This window comes from Girardinichthys multiradiatus, chromosome 12 (assembly GCF_021462225.1).
Source record: "Girardinichthys multiradiatus isolate DD_20200921_A chromosome 12, DD_fGirMul_XY1, whole genome shotgun sequence".
NCBI classification, from domain to species: domain Eukaryota; kingdom Metazoa; phylum Chordata; class Actinopteri; order Cyprinodontiformes; family Goodeidae; genus Girardinichthys; species Girardinichthys multiradiatus.
This window is the reverse complement of record NC_061805.1, coordinates 6,568,721-6,588,537: the sequence shown is the minus strand read 5'-3', so window position 1 is coordinate 6,588,537 and position 19,817 is coordinate 6,568,721. Positions and strand designations below refer to the sequence as shown.

General features: G+C 39.7%; 1 protein-coding gene across 5 annotated transcripts in view; it reads left to right on the top strand.

Moving 5' to 3' along the window:
- piwil2 (piwi-like RNA-mediated gene silencing 2) overlaps positions 1 to 19,817 on the top strand; it is a 46,948-nt gene that overhangs the window by 10,420 nt on the left and 16,711 nt on the right. For 4 of the 5 annotated variants that reach the window (XM_047380309.1, XM_047380313.1, XM_047380311.1 and 1 more), the window contains 14 exons: positions 5,867 to 6,313; positions 6,400 to 6,493; positions 6,825 to 6,936; positions 7,566 to 7,729; positions 7,957 to 8,047; positions 8,517 to 8,627; positions 8,804 to 8,921; positions 9,207 to 9,331; positions 9,572 to 9,652; positions 9,737 to 9,850; positions 12,630 to 12,818; positions 12,974 to 13,058; positions 16,565 to 16,657; positions 17,649 to 17,789. In XM_047380309.1, the coding sequence (XP_047236265.1) occupies positions 5,888 to 6,313; positions 6,400 to 6,493; positions 6,825 to 6,936; positions 7,566 to 7,729; positions 7,957 to 8,047; positions 8,517 to 8,627; positions 8,804 to 8,921; positions 9,207 to 9,331; positions 9,572 to 9,652; positions 9,737 to 9,850; positions 12,630 to 12,818; positions 12,974 to 13,058; positions 16,565 to 16,657; positions 17,649 to 17,789 (1,944 nt within the window). In that variant the 5' untranslated portion in view covers positions 5,867 to 5,887. Of the gene's footprint in view, positions 1 to 3,681; positions 3,820 to 5,866; positions 6,314 to 6,399; positions 6,494 to 6,824; positions 6,937 to 7,565; positions 7,730 to 7,956; positions 8,048 to 8,516; positions 8,628 to 8,803; positions 8,922 to 9,206; positions 9,332 to 9,571; positions 9,653 to 9,736; positions 9,851 to 12,629; positions 12,819 to 12,973; positions 13,059 to 16,564; positions 16,658 to 17,648; positions 17,790 to 19,817 lie in introns of those variants that run through there. The other variant, XM_047380310.1, reaches the window with a different exon arrangement.

Here is a 19,817-nt window from a genome sequence, read left to right as displayed (position 1 = left end):
AAGATCCTTTATGTTAAAGTTTAATTCAATTCAATTCAGTTTATTTATATAGCACCAATTCACAACACATGTTGTCTCAAGGTACTTCACAAAGGGTTTGGAATGGTTCAGAGCTGTTGGGGAGGTTAGATTAAACTACTGAGTGTTAGAGTTTGGCCATTTTAGAATGAGCTATGTGTAGGGGTACTAAGTAAAATAATATACTGATAAAGTGTGTCCATCTAGAGCCCACTGGTGGCCATTGTTATACTAAAAACCACAAGGATTGGGGATACCTCTCTCTGTCAGACTGATTATAACTATTGGAAAAGAGAAGGGGTCGCACAGGTAGCAGAAATGGTGAGTGTGTTTGGACCTCAACTATAACTGTGCCGGTTTAGGCTAAACCTGACTCCCCCTTACTCTATCCAACAGGGAGGGAGGAAGGCAGAGGTAAAAATGATTGGAGACTATTGTTTCCTGTTGCATTGTGTGAAAGGTGGGTAACTTTAAAAAGTCAATTCAATTGAATCATACAGACTGAACAGTGCAGTCAGATTCTGTTATTTATTAAAATTGGTTAAAAAGTTTTTCTATCTAAGGAAACCCAGCAGATTGCATTGAGTCAGTGACTTGCAGCATTCCCTCCTCCTGGATGAGCATGTAGAGACAGTGGACAGTCACTGGCATTGACGTTGCAGCAATCCCTCATACTGAGCATGCATGTAGCGACAGCAGAGAGGAAAAACTCCCTTTTAACAGGAAGAAACCTCCAACAGCGGCCATCTGCCACGACCGACTGGGGGTTTGAGAGAACAGAGCAGAGACACAAAAAGAACACAGAAGCACTGATCCAGGAGTACTTTCTATAGGAAGAAAGCACTCGAAAGTGTTCCATCAGTCAGTCCCTATGTCTAGGAGAAAAATAGGTTACCATATACAGGGGTTGGACAATGAAACTGAAACACCTGTCATTTTAGAGTGGGAAGTTTCATGGCTAAATTGGACCAGCCTGGTAGCCAGTCTTCATTGATTTCACATTGCACCAGTAAGAGCAGAGTGTGAAGGTTCAATAAGCAGGGTAAGAACACAGATTTGCTCAAAATATTGAAATGCACACAACATTATGGGTGACATACCAGAGTTCAAAAGAGGACAAATTGTTGGTGCACGTCTTGCTGGTGTATCTGTGACCAAGACAGCAAGTATTTGTGATGTATCAAGAGCCACGGTATCCAGGGTAATGTCAGCATACCACCAAGAAGGACGAACCACATCCAACAGGATTAACTGTGAACGCAAGAGGAAGCTGTTTGAAAGGGATGTTCGGGTGCTAACCCGGATTGTATCCAAAAAAACATAAAACCACGGCTTCCCAAATCACGGCAGAATTAAATGTGCACCTCAACTCTCCTGTTTCCACCAGAACTGTCTGTCGGGAGCTCCACAGGGTCAATATACAGGCCGGGTTTATAGCCAAACCTTTGGTCACTCATGCCAATGCCAAACGTCGGTTTCAATGGTGCAAGGAGCGCAAATCTTGGGCTGTGGACAATGTGAAACATGTATTGTTCTCTGATGAGTCCACCTTTACTGTTTTCCCCACATCCGGGAGAGTTACAATGTGGAGAAGCCCCAAAGAAGCATACCACCCAGACTGTTGCATGCCCAGAGTGAAGCATGGGGGTGGATCAGCGATGGTTTGGGCTGCCATATCATGGCATTCCCTTGGCCCAATACTTGTGCTAGATGGGCGCGTCACTGCCAAGGACTACCGAACCATTCTTGAGGACCATGTGCATCCAATGGTTCAAACATTGTATTCTGAAGGCGGTGCCGTGTATCAGGATGACAATGCACCAATACACACAGCAAGACTGGTGAAAGATTGGTTTGATGAACATGAAAGTGAAGTTGAACATCTCCCATGGCCTGCACAGTCACCAGATCTAAATATTATTGAACCGCTTTGGGTGTTTCGGAGGAGCGAGTCAGGAAACGTTTTCCTCCACCAGTATCACGTAGTGACCTGGCCACTATCCTGCAAGAAGAAAGGCTTTAAAATCCCTCTGACCACTGTGCAGGACTGTATATGTCATTCCCAAGACGAATTGACGCTGTATTGGCCACAAAAGGAGGCCCTACACCATACTAATAAATTATTGTGGTCTAAAACCAGGTGTTTCGGTTTCATTGTCCAACCCCTGTAAGTTTTCAGCTTCCAAATCAGAACACATACTTTGAGTGAGGGTGGTGGAAAACAGAAGAATTGATTAAGAGATTATTGGAATGCTGTGGTAAAGCGCAAGGTTTTTTTTAATGCCTTTTGAATTTTTCAACAATAACTTTGAAGATCAAATTTCATGTCCACTCATTTAGGTATGCAAAGTCCTTTTCATCTTAGTTAGGGCTAATCACCCTTTATTTTATTATATTTCGTAAAATTTGCCAAAGGGAATTTGGAAAACTCTATAATGTGCCTATGTTTTTACCCCTTCTGACCCTACATCCAATGGAATGGACATAACATATTTCTGGGGTACGCCAATAAAAAAAAATTGGGATTTTGTCATTTGAATTATACTTGTTACAGATTGGTTCTTAATATCCAATGTCTGTGAGTTATTGTTTGTACTCAGGAAATAAGGCAGAACAGAACTGAGATAGATTGCAAGCTGAGAAGTAAAGACAAGTTCAGGACGTAAGGTCTCTGCCTGAAGTGCAGTATGAAATGACTGTTTACATGCCAAAATATGATGATACAGTACAGGTCAACAGATGCAAGAAGCTGTACTGCAAAGGGAAAACACATGTCTTTTGTGACAAATGCAACATCCACCTGTGTTTTGAGCCACACTAAAACTGCTTCAGGGCTGCTAATCGAAAATGAGATGCTTCAACAACTGTTTAGTTACTGTATAAACAATTGTCACATATTTAGTTTACTATAATTTAAAAGCATGGCAATGCATTTGGAAGTTACATGATACATTATTTAAGGGGAACAGGGTTTTCTAAAATTACATCAACCACAATCATACAGGTTCATGTCTATATTCAGATCTGTACACAGATACACAAATATGCAGACATCCAGTTTCAAATATTTAGGTAATGCCTAATTAGTTGTTACATGAAATCTATGTGAATTGTGGCCTTTTGTACTTAGGTTTTCATGATGTATGTTAATTTAGTCATGGTGTCTATTGCAATGGTCTTCAAAAAACACACATAAAAACAAGAGATAACAAAATGTCTTCTTAACCTTTATTTCTATGCTGAAGAGGAGTAAAAATCAGTTGAAATTTTTTTTTTTTTTTTTTTGCGCAGTAGAAAAGAATCAGGTCTGAAGGAGTTAAATTTTACCTTACCTGATGTATCTAACATAGTTTCCACCAAGGAACTAATCTAGAAGATTTCTACTTTACTCTCAAATTATACACGTCTGACAGTATAATTACTAACATTTCCTCTCTTCATGTTAGACCAGCTAACTAACATTGTAAAAGGAATATTAAAATATACATTCTGTCTGTTTTCAAACTAAGACTAAACTGTATACAATTTGCGCAGGAATTATCCACTAGAGGGCGACAAAGCAAAATACACGAAAATAATTGAAAGCGAGTATAAAAGATTGACAGATTGATTAAACCAATGCCTTGCTGCAAAATGTTTGGATCAGCCAATAGGGGATCAGTGGGGCGACACCAGCTATTTGCGCTCTAAACGAGACCTTCAGATTGAAACGGTTCTAATTACACACCTGGTGAGAGGGAGAAGAGAGTACTCATTTACACGGACTTCCTATATTCCTATAAATGTTTTAAGTTGCAAGAGGTAATGTAATGTTTTGCGTTGTTGGGTTGGTTAAATTTAGTCCAGATGTTGTCTATATGTAATTTCAAGGAGTTAAGGGCGTGTTGAGACACGTTCTTTAACACGTGGATCTGTTAGCTAACAAAGGTAGCATATTTGCTAGATTATAGATGGACAACAAGTGTTACATTTGAACGTACATTTTCAAATGGCTAGCCACCTGCCTTCATTTGTAGCTAATTAATGTTAGTTGTAGCAGAAAAAATATAATAGATAATGTCTGAAGATTGTTCCGGGCGGTGTAGCCTACTGACTGCACGAATGTAGCGCCTGATAAATTAAGAGTTTTAGATTATTCGTTGCCGAAAACATAAATGTTATTTCTGACTCTGTTCTTTAATGACTTAATATTCTAGATTGTCACTCTAAAAGGTAGGTTAACTGTGTTGACCCACATTTTAGAGCAATATTCAGTGATCATGTGTTTGTCTTTCTGAGCATCCTAAGTGAATGTCTTTTTATGGCAAGCTGTTGGTATGAAAACCAGCATAGTTAATTTTGTTTTAAACGTGTGCTGACATGTTACTATATTTCCTGACGCACTAAAGTCTCTTTGAAGGTGAGCTTTCAGGTATACGGACATACTCCCTGGCTAGCTTCTTGCCAAAGGACTTTCCTCTATGGCGGTAGGCACCAAGTAGCTGTTAAGTTCAGCTTCTACAGCTTCTGACAGTTGTAGAAAAGATGAGGTAGGGAGTGGGGCTGTCTTAGAGAAACTCCCCAGTGATACTTGTCCTCCTTCACAGTGGCACTAGGTGGGTCCTTGGACTAGGCCTCTGGGTCAGTGAAAACTCTCCACTAGAAAAGAGAGAAATAATATCTGGAAAATGAATACTGTAAATTTTGGACCAACATTCATTGGACGGTCACTTTCTGTTCAATATCTGATTAATGTATATATAATACTTTATTGCCCTTGTGTGAAAATATAACCCAGTTACCTTCTGTGCTGTGTACTCCCTCAGTCCTCTTTTGCCTGGAATCTCACCTTGTTGGGTATTCTGTGATGAGTGAGTGCTCTGGGAGGCTGTGCTCCTGCTGTTCTTTTTTTAGTCTCAGCTTGGCTTTCCAGCTGTGGCAGAAATGTCCCACTAACCTCTTCCAAAGCCCAGTGCCTTGAGCAACATGGGCATCAGCTGGAGAAAGAGCAGGAGACCAAAGACAAAGAATTATGTTTAAAACTTCTGTCGAAAATAACGAATTCACAAAATAGTTTCACAATTACATTAATGTTGATGGAGCCATTCAAAAACGCTAAGGCAACGTTGTAGAACACATTTACAGTGCTAAACAGATCTATTTATTATCACACGCATTAATAAACTCACAGGTACAGCCTGTGGCCAAAACACTGAAGCCCGATCCAGTTGTTTAGCTCCGTGGCGTTTACAACGTCAGCACCATTGTCTGTGGTGATACACACTTTATGAAGAAGCTAGCTGGCTGGCACCTCACTTAATCTAAGGACTATATTTTCACTGGTGGGCAACTCTGGGGAATATCCTCTTGAGACACTGTTTTCAGTTCAAAGTCTTCGGTCAGGAAGCACACACTGAAACTCATGTATGGCTCTGTTGTACTTAGGGATGGGTAGCTTTCGCATTTGAACCGATACAGTACCGATGCCCGGTACATGGGAATCGATACCGGTAATCAACGGTACCAGTTTTTGGTACTTTTGTGTTTATGTGGTAATAAATGTTAATTTGTTTAAAAATAAAATAAAAATTTTTTTCAATTCAACATATTTATTTCTCAATATATAAACTTTAATGAATATATCACAACAGCATATGCAATAATCACATTTGGTTTTGAGGGTTATTCATTGTCATAACAGTAATATTCATTAAAGGAAATTTTGTCACAGTAACTCTTAAAACCTCCATCCCTTCATTATTCATCCATTCCTGCCTTCTTGACTCATATCTGGACATGTTTGAGTTAAACTTTTTTTTTTATAAAGGGTATCTTAAGCTTTCATTAATTTGTCACCTTGCCTGACCAGAGAATCTTGCCTCTTGAATAAATGGATCCAAGCAAGTCCTCTGACCTCAGTGACAAGAAAGGCTTCCAGATGCTGGGACGCGGAAGAGGATTGCAGCCTGAGGAAATGGTTGCGGGACGAAGTAGAGGGCTGCTGCTTGCTACAGAAGCACCAGGGTTAGGACGAGCCAGAGGTTTCGTCCCTCCTGGTGATATCCCTCCAGGACGAGCAACATTTCCCCCTGCTACGGGCCCTGTAGTTGCACCAGGCAGTGGGCTGTTTGTGCAGCCTGATGACATAAGAGTTGGTCGAGCCAGAGGGCTTCTGCTCCCAGCAGCTGAACTGAAGGTTGGGGTTAGCAGAGGTGCCGTCCTGCCTAGGTTTGAGCCACAACTTGGACAGAAGCATCATTTAGAAACAACACCACCGGTCTCAACAGGAGACACACCTGCTTTAATGGGAAAAGAGGTTGGAAAATTTCAGAATTACATTTTTTTTTTCTTTTTTTGTAATATCAGATTTGCTTTCGGATTAAGGTTTACTTCATCTTACAGGTTAGCATGCCAACCTCTGGTCAAGGGTCATCACTGGTATCAATGTTTAGGGGAATCGGTGTGACTTCCTGGGGAAGAGGAACTGCAGCAGTGGGTCAGTACTATAAGACTCTAAAAACTGGTACTTTAGTATTGAAATACCTATTAAGTATATTTTCTTAGCTTGCCTATTTAGTCTTTTCAACACCGGCTAGATTTTAGGCCTCATATTTGATTCCCATACCTAGCTCACATAGAGGCTGCTTAGAGACCTTTATTGTTGACTGAAACGCTTAGTAATGTAAATCCATCTGACCCTGGCAAGCTTAAGAGATTTACCATAAATAAGTACATTATGTAGTCATAAACTTAAAGGTTTCTGCCAACATCCAAACTCTTGATTTACGTTTAGTGTAAAATAACTTAAAAAATTGATGCTTTTGCAGGAAGAGGAGCATCTGGAGATGTTATAGAGGTGAAAGTGCAAGGTGGACCTGTAGGGATCACCAGCACCCCACAGAGTGGTCAGTCTGGAGACATGATGGGCAGGGGAAGCAGGTGGTTCCTTTTTTTTCTTATTTCTGTATAATGTCTACGATGTTGATGGACTAAAAATGGTTAATATCCAAAAAGCGTGGCAGTAATGATGATGATATTTATCATCACTGGCACGCTACCAAGTCTACTCAGCATAATGGTTAAGTTTTAACTAAAACCTTTTTAATTTTTCACATTTTTATGATGTGTTTAATTATGTGGAACATCTTTTGCTTGGTATCATTTTGGTTGGCTGTAAGTGTGCTTAGTCATGTGAACATTAATTTCATCAGTCAACCCTAAAATGAACAAATGCTAATGGACTTGCAGAATGAATAAAATACAGTGATTTAAGATGTAATCTAGAACCATTTGTTTCAGAAAATTTGAATGACTTCATTATTTGGCATCTGCAGATAAGACGATGCAAATCAGAAACGTAATTTTGTTGGCATCTTGTGATTCCTGATGGTTAGGTGTAGCTTTTCTTAATGTACTACAAAAAATATATTTCTTCATTGCTACATGAATGGAAAAAAATAATATTGTCATTATGAGGTAAAATGTGCTTTGTTTGTCACCATAAAACATATTAGCAGTCCTGGCTGCTGTGGTACTTAATGATTATTATGTTTTCTCCATTGCTAAAGTGTGTCCCCTCAGATGATAGTGGGACTTGGAAGAGCAGCTCTCCCGCAGCTTGGAGTGGGAAGAGGACGAGCTTTGCTTCCCTCTTTGCCTCCAGGTCAGATTAAGCCAGTTCCTTCAACATCTGATCCCCAAACAGTACTGCAATCTCCGCCTCATGTAGCAGGTATTGAACGCTTAAACCCATCCACCCATTTTCTATAAACCCATGCAGGGTCGCAGGATAATTCACTATCAAATGTTATAAAGTTATAGTTGTCTTCATGAAAACAGTAGTTTACCCAAAATATATTGTAATTTGTTGCATTTTACTGTCCAAAATTATACACTACAATTTTCCTAAATATGTTAAATGTATTTATTGGTTTATTGTGTCATACAAATAACCCAAAGGAGTTTTGCCGTTCGTTCCAATGACTGAAGACCTGACTGTGCCTTTAAGTAGTGCACAACCAAAGAAGGAGCTGACCATGGAGGCAGTACGGTAAGTATGCTTCACTCCCAGCTGAGACAACATTAGCTGTTAGTCATCCACAACTTTTTTTCCTCTGGTCCATCTTGTTTGGAAACAGTTGTTTCATTCCTTCATGAACATCATCATTTAGATTGTTTCATTTTGGTCTCTGCTGTTGCAAGATAGTAGTTTAATACACCAACATGTTCTGTATCATAGAGTGAAGATGATCATTTCATTCAGTTGTGAACAAATACTTGATTTTGTTGAAATATTGAATTAGGAAACAGACATTGGGCTTGATGTCCTCCAGGGTTTCTGTACACAGCATGTTTATGTCAAATGAAAGGTCAGCTGAAACATTTTACACAAGCAAGGCTTATATTCTATCCTTTCCACCAGAGTTGTAACTCATTACATACATGTGCATTTTTCTGTGTAAGGTGATTTTTGTGAATTAAAACATATAAACCACTTATATGTTCTATTGTCTGCTTAGTGTGCCGATTCCTAAAGCTGGGACAAAAGGAGCTCCCATAACTATTGGATCGAACCACATTATAGTTTCATGTAAGAACGAAGCTGTGTATCAGTACCATGTCACATTCACGTAAGTACAACATTTCATGGCCTTGCCCTTCCTCGTTTATTCAAGAAAATATAATGATGAAAAACGTTTCATGTCAGGCATTGATTTTGTAGAATAAAAATTAATATTTCTTATGTTCGTATTTGTATGTGATTTTGTTGATTTTTTTTTTTTTTATGTGTTGAATTTTTCCGCAGTCCAAATGTTGAATCTATGGGAATGCGTTTTGGCATGATGAAAGATCATCGTTCAACCACAGGAGAAGTGGTGGCTTTTGATGGCTCCGTTCTCTACCTGCCAGTTAAACTGAAAGACGTGAGTTTTGCAGTGGTTGTACTGCTTGTTATAGCTGGGACAGCAGACTTGGACAACACTAGTTTCTTAAAACCTCAGTCTAGTTAAAGGTACTTTGATTTGTTTTGATCATTTTCATTTATTATATTAACTTCCTTGAATTGATTCCTTGGCAGACTGGAATACACAGATTTATTTTACTAATAAAAAGCTTTTTTTATGTTTCATATTGATGTAGCAGAACCTTTGTCATAGGCTTCAGCTGACATTTTTTTTGTTTTTCTTTAACCTTTTAATGAGATGCAGGTTGTTGTTCTCAAGAGCTTGAAACGGACTGATAACGAAGAAATAGAAATCAAAATCGAAATGACAAAGATTTTGCCCCCAAACTGTGATCTCTGCATCCCGTTCTACAATGTGGTTTTCAGAAGGTATTTCGCAAATATGAAGTTCTCAACATTTATTCTCTTTTTTTTCTTTTGACACTAAATGTGACTAAAGGAAATCTGATGCCTACATTTGTCTGACAGAAATCCTAACCACTTCAGAAAACAGAAAATGACTGTTTTGAATTGTACCCATTCAAGGCCCGCTCTCTTCAATAATAATCTTGTAGAATGAAGTGTAGCTACACAGATCACAGGATAAGATCATTGTTTTTCTCTTTAAAGGGTGATGAAAATCATTGGGCTAAAGCAAGTGGCCCGAAACCATTATGATCCTGAAAGCACCATTGTCCTAGAAAAACATCGGTTAGTAGCGAGTTTATCTTCACCCTCAGGAAATTGTTCAGCTTTTTTCCTCATTATTTATTTACTTATTTTTTGGCTATGTAGGCTTCAGGTGTGGCCAGGCTATGCTACCGCTATTAAGCGCACAGACGGAGGTCTGTACCTGTCTGTGGAGGTGACTCACAAGGTTTTGCAGAACGACTCTGTGCTGGATGTCATGTGAGTTCATTCATCAAAATAAAGAGCAATTTACAAAGGCCTGCAGGTTTTAGCAGTTTTAGTCCTGTAAACCTGGGTTATTGACATACTTGTTGAATCTCACTAACTGTGCTGAATGCTTGCAGAGATGGCAACCAATTAACTCATTGCCTATTCCTACATGTACAGGTGGATTCCTATGAATTAAAATATTATATAAAATTAATCTGTTATTCCATTCATACATTAAATAGACAGATCAGATCAGGGGTTACAGCCAATTACAACAAAATATTTTTTCAAAAAGATTATATAAGACCAATACAAATATATTTTTAATATAGAAATGTATGTCCATGTAGTGTACAAGGCTCCTGTTGAATGAATTACTGCATCAATGCCGTGTGGCCTGCCAGCATACGGCCTGTGGCTCTGCTGAGGTGTTAAGAAAACTCAAAACCCAGGATTTCTAATGCAGTTCTCATCTTCCCATTGACAATGCTCTGTAGACTCCTTGTGTGCCTTAGGTCAGCTCAGTTTACTTACCAATCTGTAATACCATTGTCATTAAAGCAGATATTGGTGTCTTGGCAGTGTAGGCAGGTCCAGTCCTGCTGGAAAATGAAATCAGCATCTCCATCATTCTTGTCAGCAGAGGGAAGCATGAAGTGCTCTAAAATTCCCTGCTCTGATGTTGGACTTGATTTAAACATGGGACCAATACTAGCAAATGACATGGCTCCTCATATCACACTGAAATTTTGACAGCAAACCTCAACTGGAATCTTGTCTCCAAGAGAACTGGGTATGGTCCCTTTTATCCAACACCTGAACCAGAGCCACATATGACCATAGCAGTGTTTACATGTGCAGAATTCAATTGGAAATATGTTGGGATTAAACAAAAAATCTATCTGAATACACTGTTTATAGGCGTTATTACTTTGCATGATTAAGCTACAGGCTCAACAACACATTTTTTTGTTCCTGCGGCACATGATGAGGGAGCTAGAGGAAACTAAAATCCCTCCCAAGTTTTGCCACTAAAGGCAGAAATGCATCACGTTGACATAGGGTGCACATGTGCAGTCAGGTAAGATTGCCCCAATCAGAATCAATGATTGGAGCAAATGTTTACATGGATGTGGTTCGGATTGTGGATCAGTATAAACCACCCTTCTGATTCGGAATTCAATTTCTTTCCAATTGAGCCAAAGCAGATCAGAAGATTCCTACTGCCGTGTTTAAAATGTAATGTTTTTATACCGATTGGCCCTTTATTCCGAATACTGATATCCATGTAAACATTCATAATGTCTCTGGTTCAGGAGTGGCTTAACACAAGGAATGCAACAGTTGCAGCTCATGTTCTAGTAGCGTCTGTATGTGGTGGCTCTTCAAACCTCCGACTCCAGCCACAGTTCGCCCTCTGTGAATTTCCCTCCAACTCTTGAATGAGTTATGCTTCACAATGCACTCTCCTCCAGGTAAAACACTACTTCTTCATTGATGACCTTTTGTGACTTACCTTCCTTATGGAGAGTGTCGGTCACTGTCTGCTGGACAACTTTCAAGTCAGCAGTCTTACGTAGGCCATAACATTTGTGTATTAAAAAAATGTAATGAATCACTTTGTCAATGGAATTACTAAAATAACTTTTCAATGACATTCTAAGTTGACAAGCACCTCTAGTGTAATAATTTTCACTGACAGTTGAACTGTGTGCTCTACATGTTCATCTGCACACTAATATCTAAAATGCGCTTCCTGAAAATCTGTTGATTCTGTTTCAGAATGTAGTCCTTTATTTTTTTATTTCTATTTATTCTGTTTGTATTATTACATAAATGTTAACTATAACATGAACAAGCCATGTATATAAATGGCATCCATTTAGCGTTATTTAAATAACTAGACAGGTTTTACAATATAATCCATCTTCCGGAAGGGAACAGTGAACACCTTTAATCTAAGCCAGCCTTTTCATTGGGAATATGCTTTTGAGGTGGTTTGTTGATAAGCTACTTGGCTAATGACACTGGCTTATCATGGATAAACGTAATCTTTTGATCTTAAGTAAAGTGCTACAAACCAAGCTATTGCTTCTCTTCCATAAGTACCTACTCGGCGTGGTTTGTCTCGGATCAGTTCTGCTCTACATGGTTTGGTTTGTTTTTTTGAATTACAAATGAGTACCATCCCAATGTGGGCAGGATCTTCAACAGCAAGGCAGTTTGAAAAAGTAACGCGATGTGATTTAAGTGATTCAAACAGAACAATGGAGGACGTGCTGCATGGTCACTAGCTTTAGTCAGAGTGAAAGAAGAGCCAGAGAAGGCTGCGGGTGGCATACTCTGGATAAGTACAGGAGAGAGAGGGAAGCCATGGAGTGGAACGAGATGAGGGACGTGTGAGCGTAAGCTAACGTTACCTAATGCTACCTGGCTCTAGTCATATACACAATACACCTAGCGTTCAACAATTTAACGGTTAATGATATTAGTTATTATAATGTGAATGCAGGGACTAGTGGCGCTGCCCCCTATCCAGTCAGTAATCGACAGTCTTCTGACGTCGCGTTTCAGCTCGACTCGGCAGTTGGAACTGCAAGCAAGCGGGTATTAAAAGTAATAACTGTTCCCCATACCCATTTATAATGAAAACACCTACAATAGTGAGTGAGTAGAACTGTACCAAACCGCGCTGAGTAGGGACTAGTGGAAAAGGGGCATATGATATGAGGCTACTGAAATTAAATTTAAAAAGGAAAGGCTGAGATTGTTTCTTGATGTCTTAAAGGAATACGCTGTACAAACAGAGCAAGGAGAACTTCCAAGATGTGTGCACCAAAGAACTAGTTGGGGCCATTGTTATCACACGCTACAATAACCGCACATACCGCATTGATGCCGTTGAGTGGAATAAGTCTCCTAAGGACACCTTCACTTTGATGGATGGTACAAGAACCACCTTCTTGGAATACTACAGGTGAGATTCCTGCACGTTATCTTTGAACCTATCAAATCTAAGCAGGAAAAAATGCAGGTTTTATAAAAATGTAACTAGTTACAAATTCTGTTCAATAGCAAATGTCCTGCCTGCTCTAACTCAACAGATTTTTGTTGTTTTTATGTTTTTTATAGGAAGAACTATGGGATCACAATCAAAGAGATGAACCAACCCTTACTCCTGCATCGACCTCCAGAGAGGTCCAAGCCAGGAGGGAAGGTAAATTCTCTTCTCACTATTGATGATTTGGCCATGAAGTTTTAAGCTCAATACAGACAGAATAATAAGTCACTGTCTTTCATGTAGACTGTTCAGTTGACATGCATTAAATCTTTTCAGAGAAGACTACCACCTTGTGGCTGCATCAAGTCTTGCTCAACACCATCAAGTTAAACCTTTGCTTTATAGTGTTGCAAACATGGTAAAAATTAGAATGAAGTGTTTCTTTTTTTATTATTTAATTTGTAATTTTGTAAAAGATCCTGCTGATATCATTGTTGCAAATCGAGGAGAGTCAAAATAAATCTGCACTATAAATTTGAGGTCAGTCATTAGCAATCCAAGAATGATTCAGGCTATCTTGAACTTTTAAAATCTTGTCTGCTGAGGAACCCTTTCAACAAGTTGGAAACAAAATCACACGAACCACTCTAAAGAGGCAACATCTGCTGCTTGGATGTGGAATTACAAATGCAGAGACATTTTCCGTTCCATTCAGTTTCTATATATTATGTCAATTCACAGCAGGGATCATCTCGAAGTGACTTTCTAAGAGAAAGAAACCCAATTCATGCAGAGATTCACAAAATATCAATTCGCATTCATCATCATAATATCAGTGTGTGGAACATGGTAAATGCAACGGATGCCTAGGATGCAATATTTTGTAGGATTTAATATTTTAAGGGCCATGCATGCAAATTGTAAATGCCAGTAATACAGGTCCTTCTCAAAATATTAGCATATTGTGATAAAGTTCATTATTTTCCATAATGTCATGATGAAAATTTAACATTCATATATTTTAGATTCAATGCACACTAACTGAAATATTTCAGGTCTTTTATTATCTTAATACGGATGATTTTGGCATACAGCTCATGAAAACCCAAAATTCATATCTCACAAAATTAGCATATCATTAAAAGGGTCTCTAAACGAGCTATGAACCTAATCATCTGAATCAACGAGTTAACTCTAAACACCTGCAAAAGATTCCTGAGGCCTTTAAAACTCCCAGCCTGGTTCATCACTCAAAACCCCAATCATGGGTAAGACTGCCGACCTGACTGCTGTCCAGAAGGCCACTATTGACACCCTCAAGCAAGAGGGTAAGACATAGAAAGAAATTTCTGAACGAATAGGCTGTTCCCAGAGTGCTGTATCAAGGCACCTCAGTGGGAAGTCTGTGGGAAGGAAAAAGTGTGGCAGAAAACGCTGCACAACGAGAAGAGGTGACCGGACCCTGAGGAAGATTGTGGAGAAGGGCCGATTCCAGACCTTGGGGGACCTGCGGAAGCAGTGGACTGAGTGTGGAGTAGAAACATCCAGAGCCACCGTGCACAGGCGTGTGCAGGAAATGGGCTACAGGTGCCGCATTCCCCAGGTCAAGCCACTTTTGAACCAGAAACAGCGGCAGAAGCGCCTGACCTGGGCTACAGAGAAGCAGCACTGGACTGTTGCTCAGTGGTCCAAAGTACTTTTTTCGGATGAAAGCAAATTCTGCATGTCATTCGGAAATCAAGGTGCCAGAGTCTGGAGGAAGACTGGGGAGAAGGAAATGCCAAAATGCCAGAAGTCCAGTGTCAAGTACCCACAGTCAGTGATGGTCTGGGGTGCCGTGTCAGCTGCTGGTGTTGGTCCACTGTGTTTTATCAAGGGCAGGGTCAATGCAGCTAGCTATCAGGAGATCTTGGAGCACTTCATGCTTCCATCTGCTGAAAAGCTTTATGGAGATGAAGATTTCATTTTTCAGCACGACCTGGCACCTGCTCACAGTGCCAAAACCACTGGTAAATGGTTTACTGACCATGGTATCACTGTGCTCAATTGGCCTGCCAACTCTCCTGACCTGAACCCCATAGAGAATCTGTGGGATATTGTGAAGAGAACGTTGAGAGACTCAAGACCCAACACTCTGGATGAGCTAAAGGCCGCTATCGAAGCATCCTGGGCCTCCATAAGACCTCAGCAGTGCCACAGGCTGATTGCCTCCATGCCATGCTGCATTGAAGCAGTCATTTCTGCCAAAGGATTCCCGACCAAGTATCGAGTGCATAACTGTACATGATTATTTGAAGGTTGATGTTTTTTGTATTAAAAATACTTTTCTTTTATTGGTCGGATGAAATATGCTAATTTTGTGAGATAATTTTGGGTTTTCATGAGCTGTATGCCAAAATCATCCGTATTAAGACAATAAAAGACCTGAAATATTTCAGTTAGTGTGCAATGAATCTAAAATATATGAATGTTAAATTTTCATCCTGACATTATGGAAAATAATGAACTTAATCACAATATGCTAATATTTTGAGAAGGACCTGTATTTTAAGTCTGGATACATTTCCTCTGCCCTCAATGCCTCTACCTGTTGTATATTTATAGTGACTAAGATGGTCATAAATAGTAATGAGGGCTTTGTGATGAAGGAAAAGAAACAAGTCAGATGAAAGTGGATTAATCATAACCGGTATCACCATATCAATATTTGGCATTAGTATCGCAATGGCATGTTTTCCTGATGACGTTTAGCCCTAACAGAAATATATTCAGTTTAAGTTCAGTTTGTCATGCCAATTAATAAAAAAGGCATCTGTTTACAGAACACTGGCCAAATGCATTGAGTCAGTGACTTCATTAATGCCTCCTGCATGAGCATGTGGTGTCAGTGGATGGTTGATAACATCAAGTCAATAACTTGGCAGCAATCCCTCATACTGAGCATGCATGGGGTAACAAAGTACCGGAAAGACCTACATTATTCATACCCCTGGCAGATTGAGGTTCAAGGTAATCGTTTAATTTTACTATCATGTTTTCTCTGACTAAGAAATATTGATGTTTTGAGAATCTGTGAAAGGGGCTAAAGATTATGATGATGGCATATAGGGATTACAACCTCATACTTGGAGCTCCTCGCCAAGAATAAATTATCAAAATACCAGCTGAAACGTGCACAAAAACTTGGCACGACAGTTATAAAAAGGGTTTGATGGCTGTAAAGCTGAGATTTAAATGAAGACATATATATTTTTGTCCAAACTGATGCTCCTTGTATGTTTATTTTTTTTAAAGGTTGTCCGTCTTACTTCCAATCAGAAATAAACTTAGACGCTGACTGGATGTTTTAAATCTACCAGAGATATGAATGGCTTGAGGCTGAACTGTAGTCTTTCTGTTTTTCCTCTTAGATGAATCGTCGGCTGAATGCAGTTAGTCGTGTGATTTTTGTCTCTTTGTGACAGTTTACAAAGCATTAAGTTTCTGTGTGTTAACCAATGTTTTTGTTAATGTTTACTATGTAATTTAAATGTTTTACTGTTTTTGCTCTTCTACAGACTAGACTAAATTAATGCCTGGACCTCTTTTTGAAACTGTTGGCCACCCTCCCATTTATTTTCTGATATTTTAACATTTTCTAAATAGAATCTTTATTTGAACCGGACATCCTATTTGTGTTATTACTCTTTCTGTTGAGTTTCACATCTGTCCCTTTCTTGCAGCAACTCATCACTGGAGAGATCTTTTTGGTGCCAGAGCTCTCCTTCATGACAGGAATCCCAGAGAAAATGAGGAAAGACTTCAGAGCTATGAAAGTAAGTTTAATGCTGGGCTGGAACCTTGTCAGCCTTTAGTCTACCAAACCTTTGACTCCAATAAAAGGTTCACCATGGGTGAAATGGAGTCTAATCTTTGTGTTCCAATTTCATTTTAACATTTGAAGAACCTCTTGTTATTCTTTTCTTTAATTCTTCTATAGTTTGGATGCTTAAAGCAGGTTAATGGCACCTCAGTATGTTAATAAGGAGTAGGCATGGCAGGTTGTTAAACTTGGTGTTTTTTTGAGTTATCGGTCTAGACTCCAAAATATGTCTGAAGCTTTTAATGAATTTGTGTTAACAGTATGTCCCTACAAACATCACAGTTCATGCTGCTGCTTTTATAACATCAGTACTAGCAACTGTCATATTATTTTCCAACCTAACAAATTAAGATGAAGCACCCTTGACAAGTACAGGACCCTCGGTAAAGATGCATGCAAAAGCCCTAAAAGGAAGGTTGTTTAGGAGAATTAGTGACCCCTAGATGTCACTCTTTGCTCCAATAACAAACAGTGAGCTGTAGAGGTTTTTCTTTCTCCCTTTTCATCCTGCTTACTGTTCATGGCCCCATGATAAATAACGATCTTCTTCTAGCCCCCTTTATTGCAGTTCCAGTTGTTTTAAACGTTTTACATGTTTCTCTTACTAATAATATGGGTAGGTTTCTCCTGACTTTTTAAAATCAAGAAAAGAAAAAGAAAAAATTACAAAAATGCTTCTGTGTAATAAAAATAAGAGTTGTTAGATGTGACAACTGTGGTACTTGGAATTTTTTTGTAAAACATTGTGGATTAGGAATTTTTCATCTAAGAGCCATGCTAATAATTGTAGGGTTGCTCCTTTATTATGAGAATTGCTTCAGAGAATAGGCAGATGAATTAAAGTGGTTATATGTAGTGGTGGCAAAAACTGCATACAAAGTTATACTTATATTTGAGCTGTAAAACATGTGACAAATGTTGGTGAGAGTCTTAACTTATTACAGGAGCTGACCATGCACATCAATGTGAGCAGTGAGCAGCACACAAATGCAATAAAGCAGCTTCTGAAGAACATCAGCTCTAATCCTGAAAGTCGGAAGGAGCTCAGCCAATGGGGACTAGAGATCGGCTCAAACATCCTGAAGGTAGGAAACCGCTTTGGAGAAGACGGTACTCCAAAGTACCTGGGAGACTTTTTTTATTTTCCAGCACAGGGTCTAATTGGAAATGTATAGAAATAGGAAGTCTCTGATGCAAAACTGACTACAGTAAACCTTTTAGAGTTAGAACACCGTGACAATTTCCTCTTAAACAGTACATTCTCTAAACAGTGGATGCACTGAATCAGTGTGAAAAAAGGTAAAATAATCAAAGTTAATCACTCCTTAAAGCTGGAAAAAAAGATCCTGAATCTTTCAAATTAAAACCGCACAGAGCACAGACCACTGACACCATTGGTTTTATTTGAAGAATGGGAGAGACCGCATTTACTCTGGTGATGCACCATCCTGTTAATGCATTAAACTGAAACAGGTGTGCTGCAGCTCGCAGTTGTCTAAAACATGTAGGACAATAGGCCCTGAAGACCACGGTTGGAGACCACTGGAAGACTAAATGTGGTGGTGGTGGTGGGTTTTCAGTTTGTTTTTTATCTGACCTAAATGTTATCTAAATGGGGTTGCCCTTATTTACTCATCTAAAGACAAAGTGCTGCAGATATTTTTATTCAGAGACCTATATGTACCCAGCTTGGAAAACAACCGTTTCTGAAGAAACAAATGGTAGTTTTTTCATGGCTGATTAGTTTTTGTGTATTTATGCTTTGGTTGTCATTTTTTTGACCTGCTGTCAGTTTCTCAACAGTCACTCCAAACTTGGCTATTAATACACATACAGGTCCTTCTCAAAAAATTAGCATATTGTGATAAAGTTCATTATTTTCCTTAATGTCATGATGAAAATTTTACATTCATATATTTTAGATTCATTGCACACTAACTGAAATATTTCAGGTCTTTTATTGTCTTAATACGGATGATTTTGGCATACAGCTCATGAAAACCCAAAATTCCTATCTCACAAAATTAGCATATCATTAAAAGGGTCTCTAAACGAGCTATGAACCTAATCATCTGAATCAGCGAGTTAACTCTAAACACCTGCAAAAGATTCCTGAGGCCTTTAAAACTCCCAGCCTGGTTCATCACTCAATACCCCAATCATGGGTAAGACTGCCGACCTGACTGCTGTCCAGAAGGCCACTATTGACACCCTCAAGCAAGAGGGTAAGACACAGAAAGACATTTCTGAACGAATAGGCTGTTCCCAGAGTGCTGTATCAAGGCACCTCAGTGGGAAGTCTGTGGGAAGGAAAAAGTGTGGCAGAAAACGCTGCACAACGAGAAGAGGTGACCGGACCCTGAGGAAAATTGTGGAGAAGGGCCAATTCCAGACCTTGGGGGACCTGCGGAAGCAGTGGACTGAGTCTGGAGTAGAAACATCCGGAGCCACTGTGCACAGGCGTGTGCAGGAAATGGGCTACAGGTGCCGCATTCCCCAGGTCAAGCCACGTTTGAACCAGAAACAGCAGCTGAAGCGCCTGACCTGGGCTACAGAGAAACAGCACTGGACTGTTGCTCAGTGGTCCAAAGTACTTTTTTCGGATGAAAGCAAATTCTGCATGTCATTCGGAAATCAAGGTGCCAGAGTCTGGAGGAAGACTGGGGAGAAGGAAATGCCAGAAGTCCAGTGTCAAGTACCCACAGTCAGTGATGGTCTGGGGTGCCATGTCAGCTGCTGGTGTTGGTCCACTGTGTTTTATCAAGGGCAGGGTCAATGCAGCTAGCTATCAGGAGATTTTGGAGCACTTCATGCTTCCATCTGCTGAAAAGCTTTATGGAGATGAAGATTTCATTTTTCAGCACGACCTGGCACCTGCCCACAGTGCCAAAACCACTGGTAAATGGTTTACTGATCATGGTATCACTGTGATCAATTGGCCTGCCAACTCTCCTGACCTGAACCCCATAGAGAATCTGTGGGATATTGTGAAGAGAACGTTGAGAGACTCAAGACCCAACACTCTGGATGAGCTAAAGGCCGCTATCGAAGCATCCTGGGCCTCCATAAGACCTCAGCAGTGCCACAGGCTGATTGCCTCCATGCCACGCCGC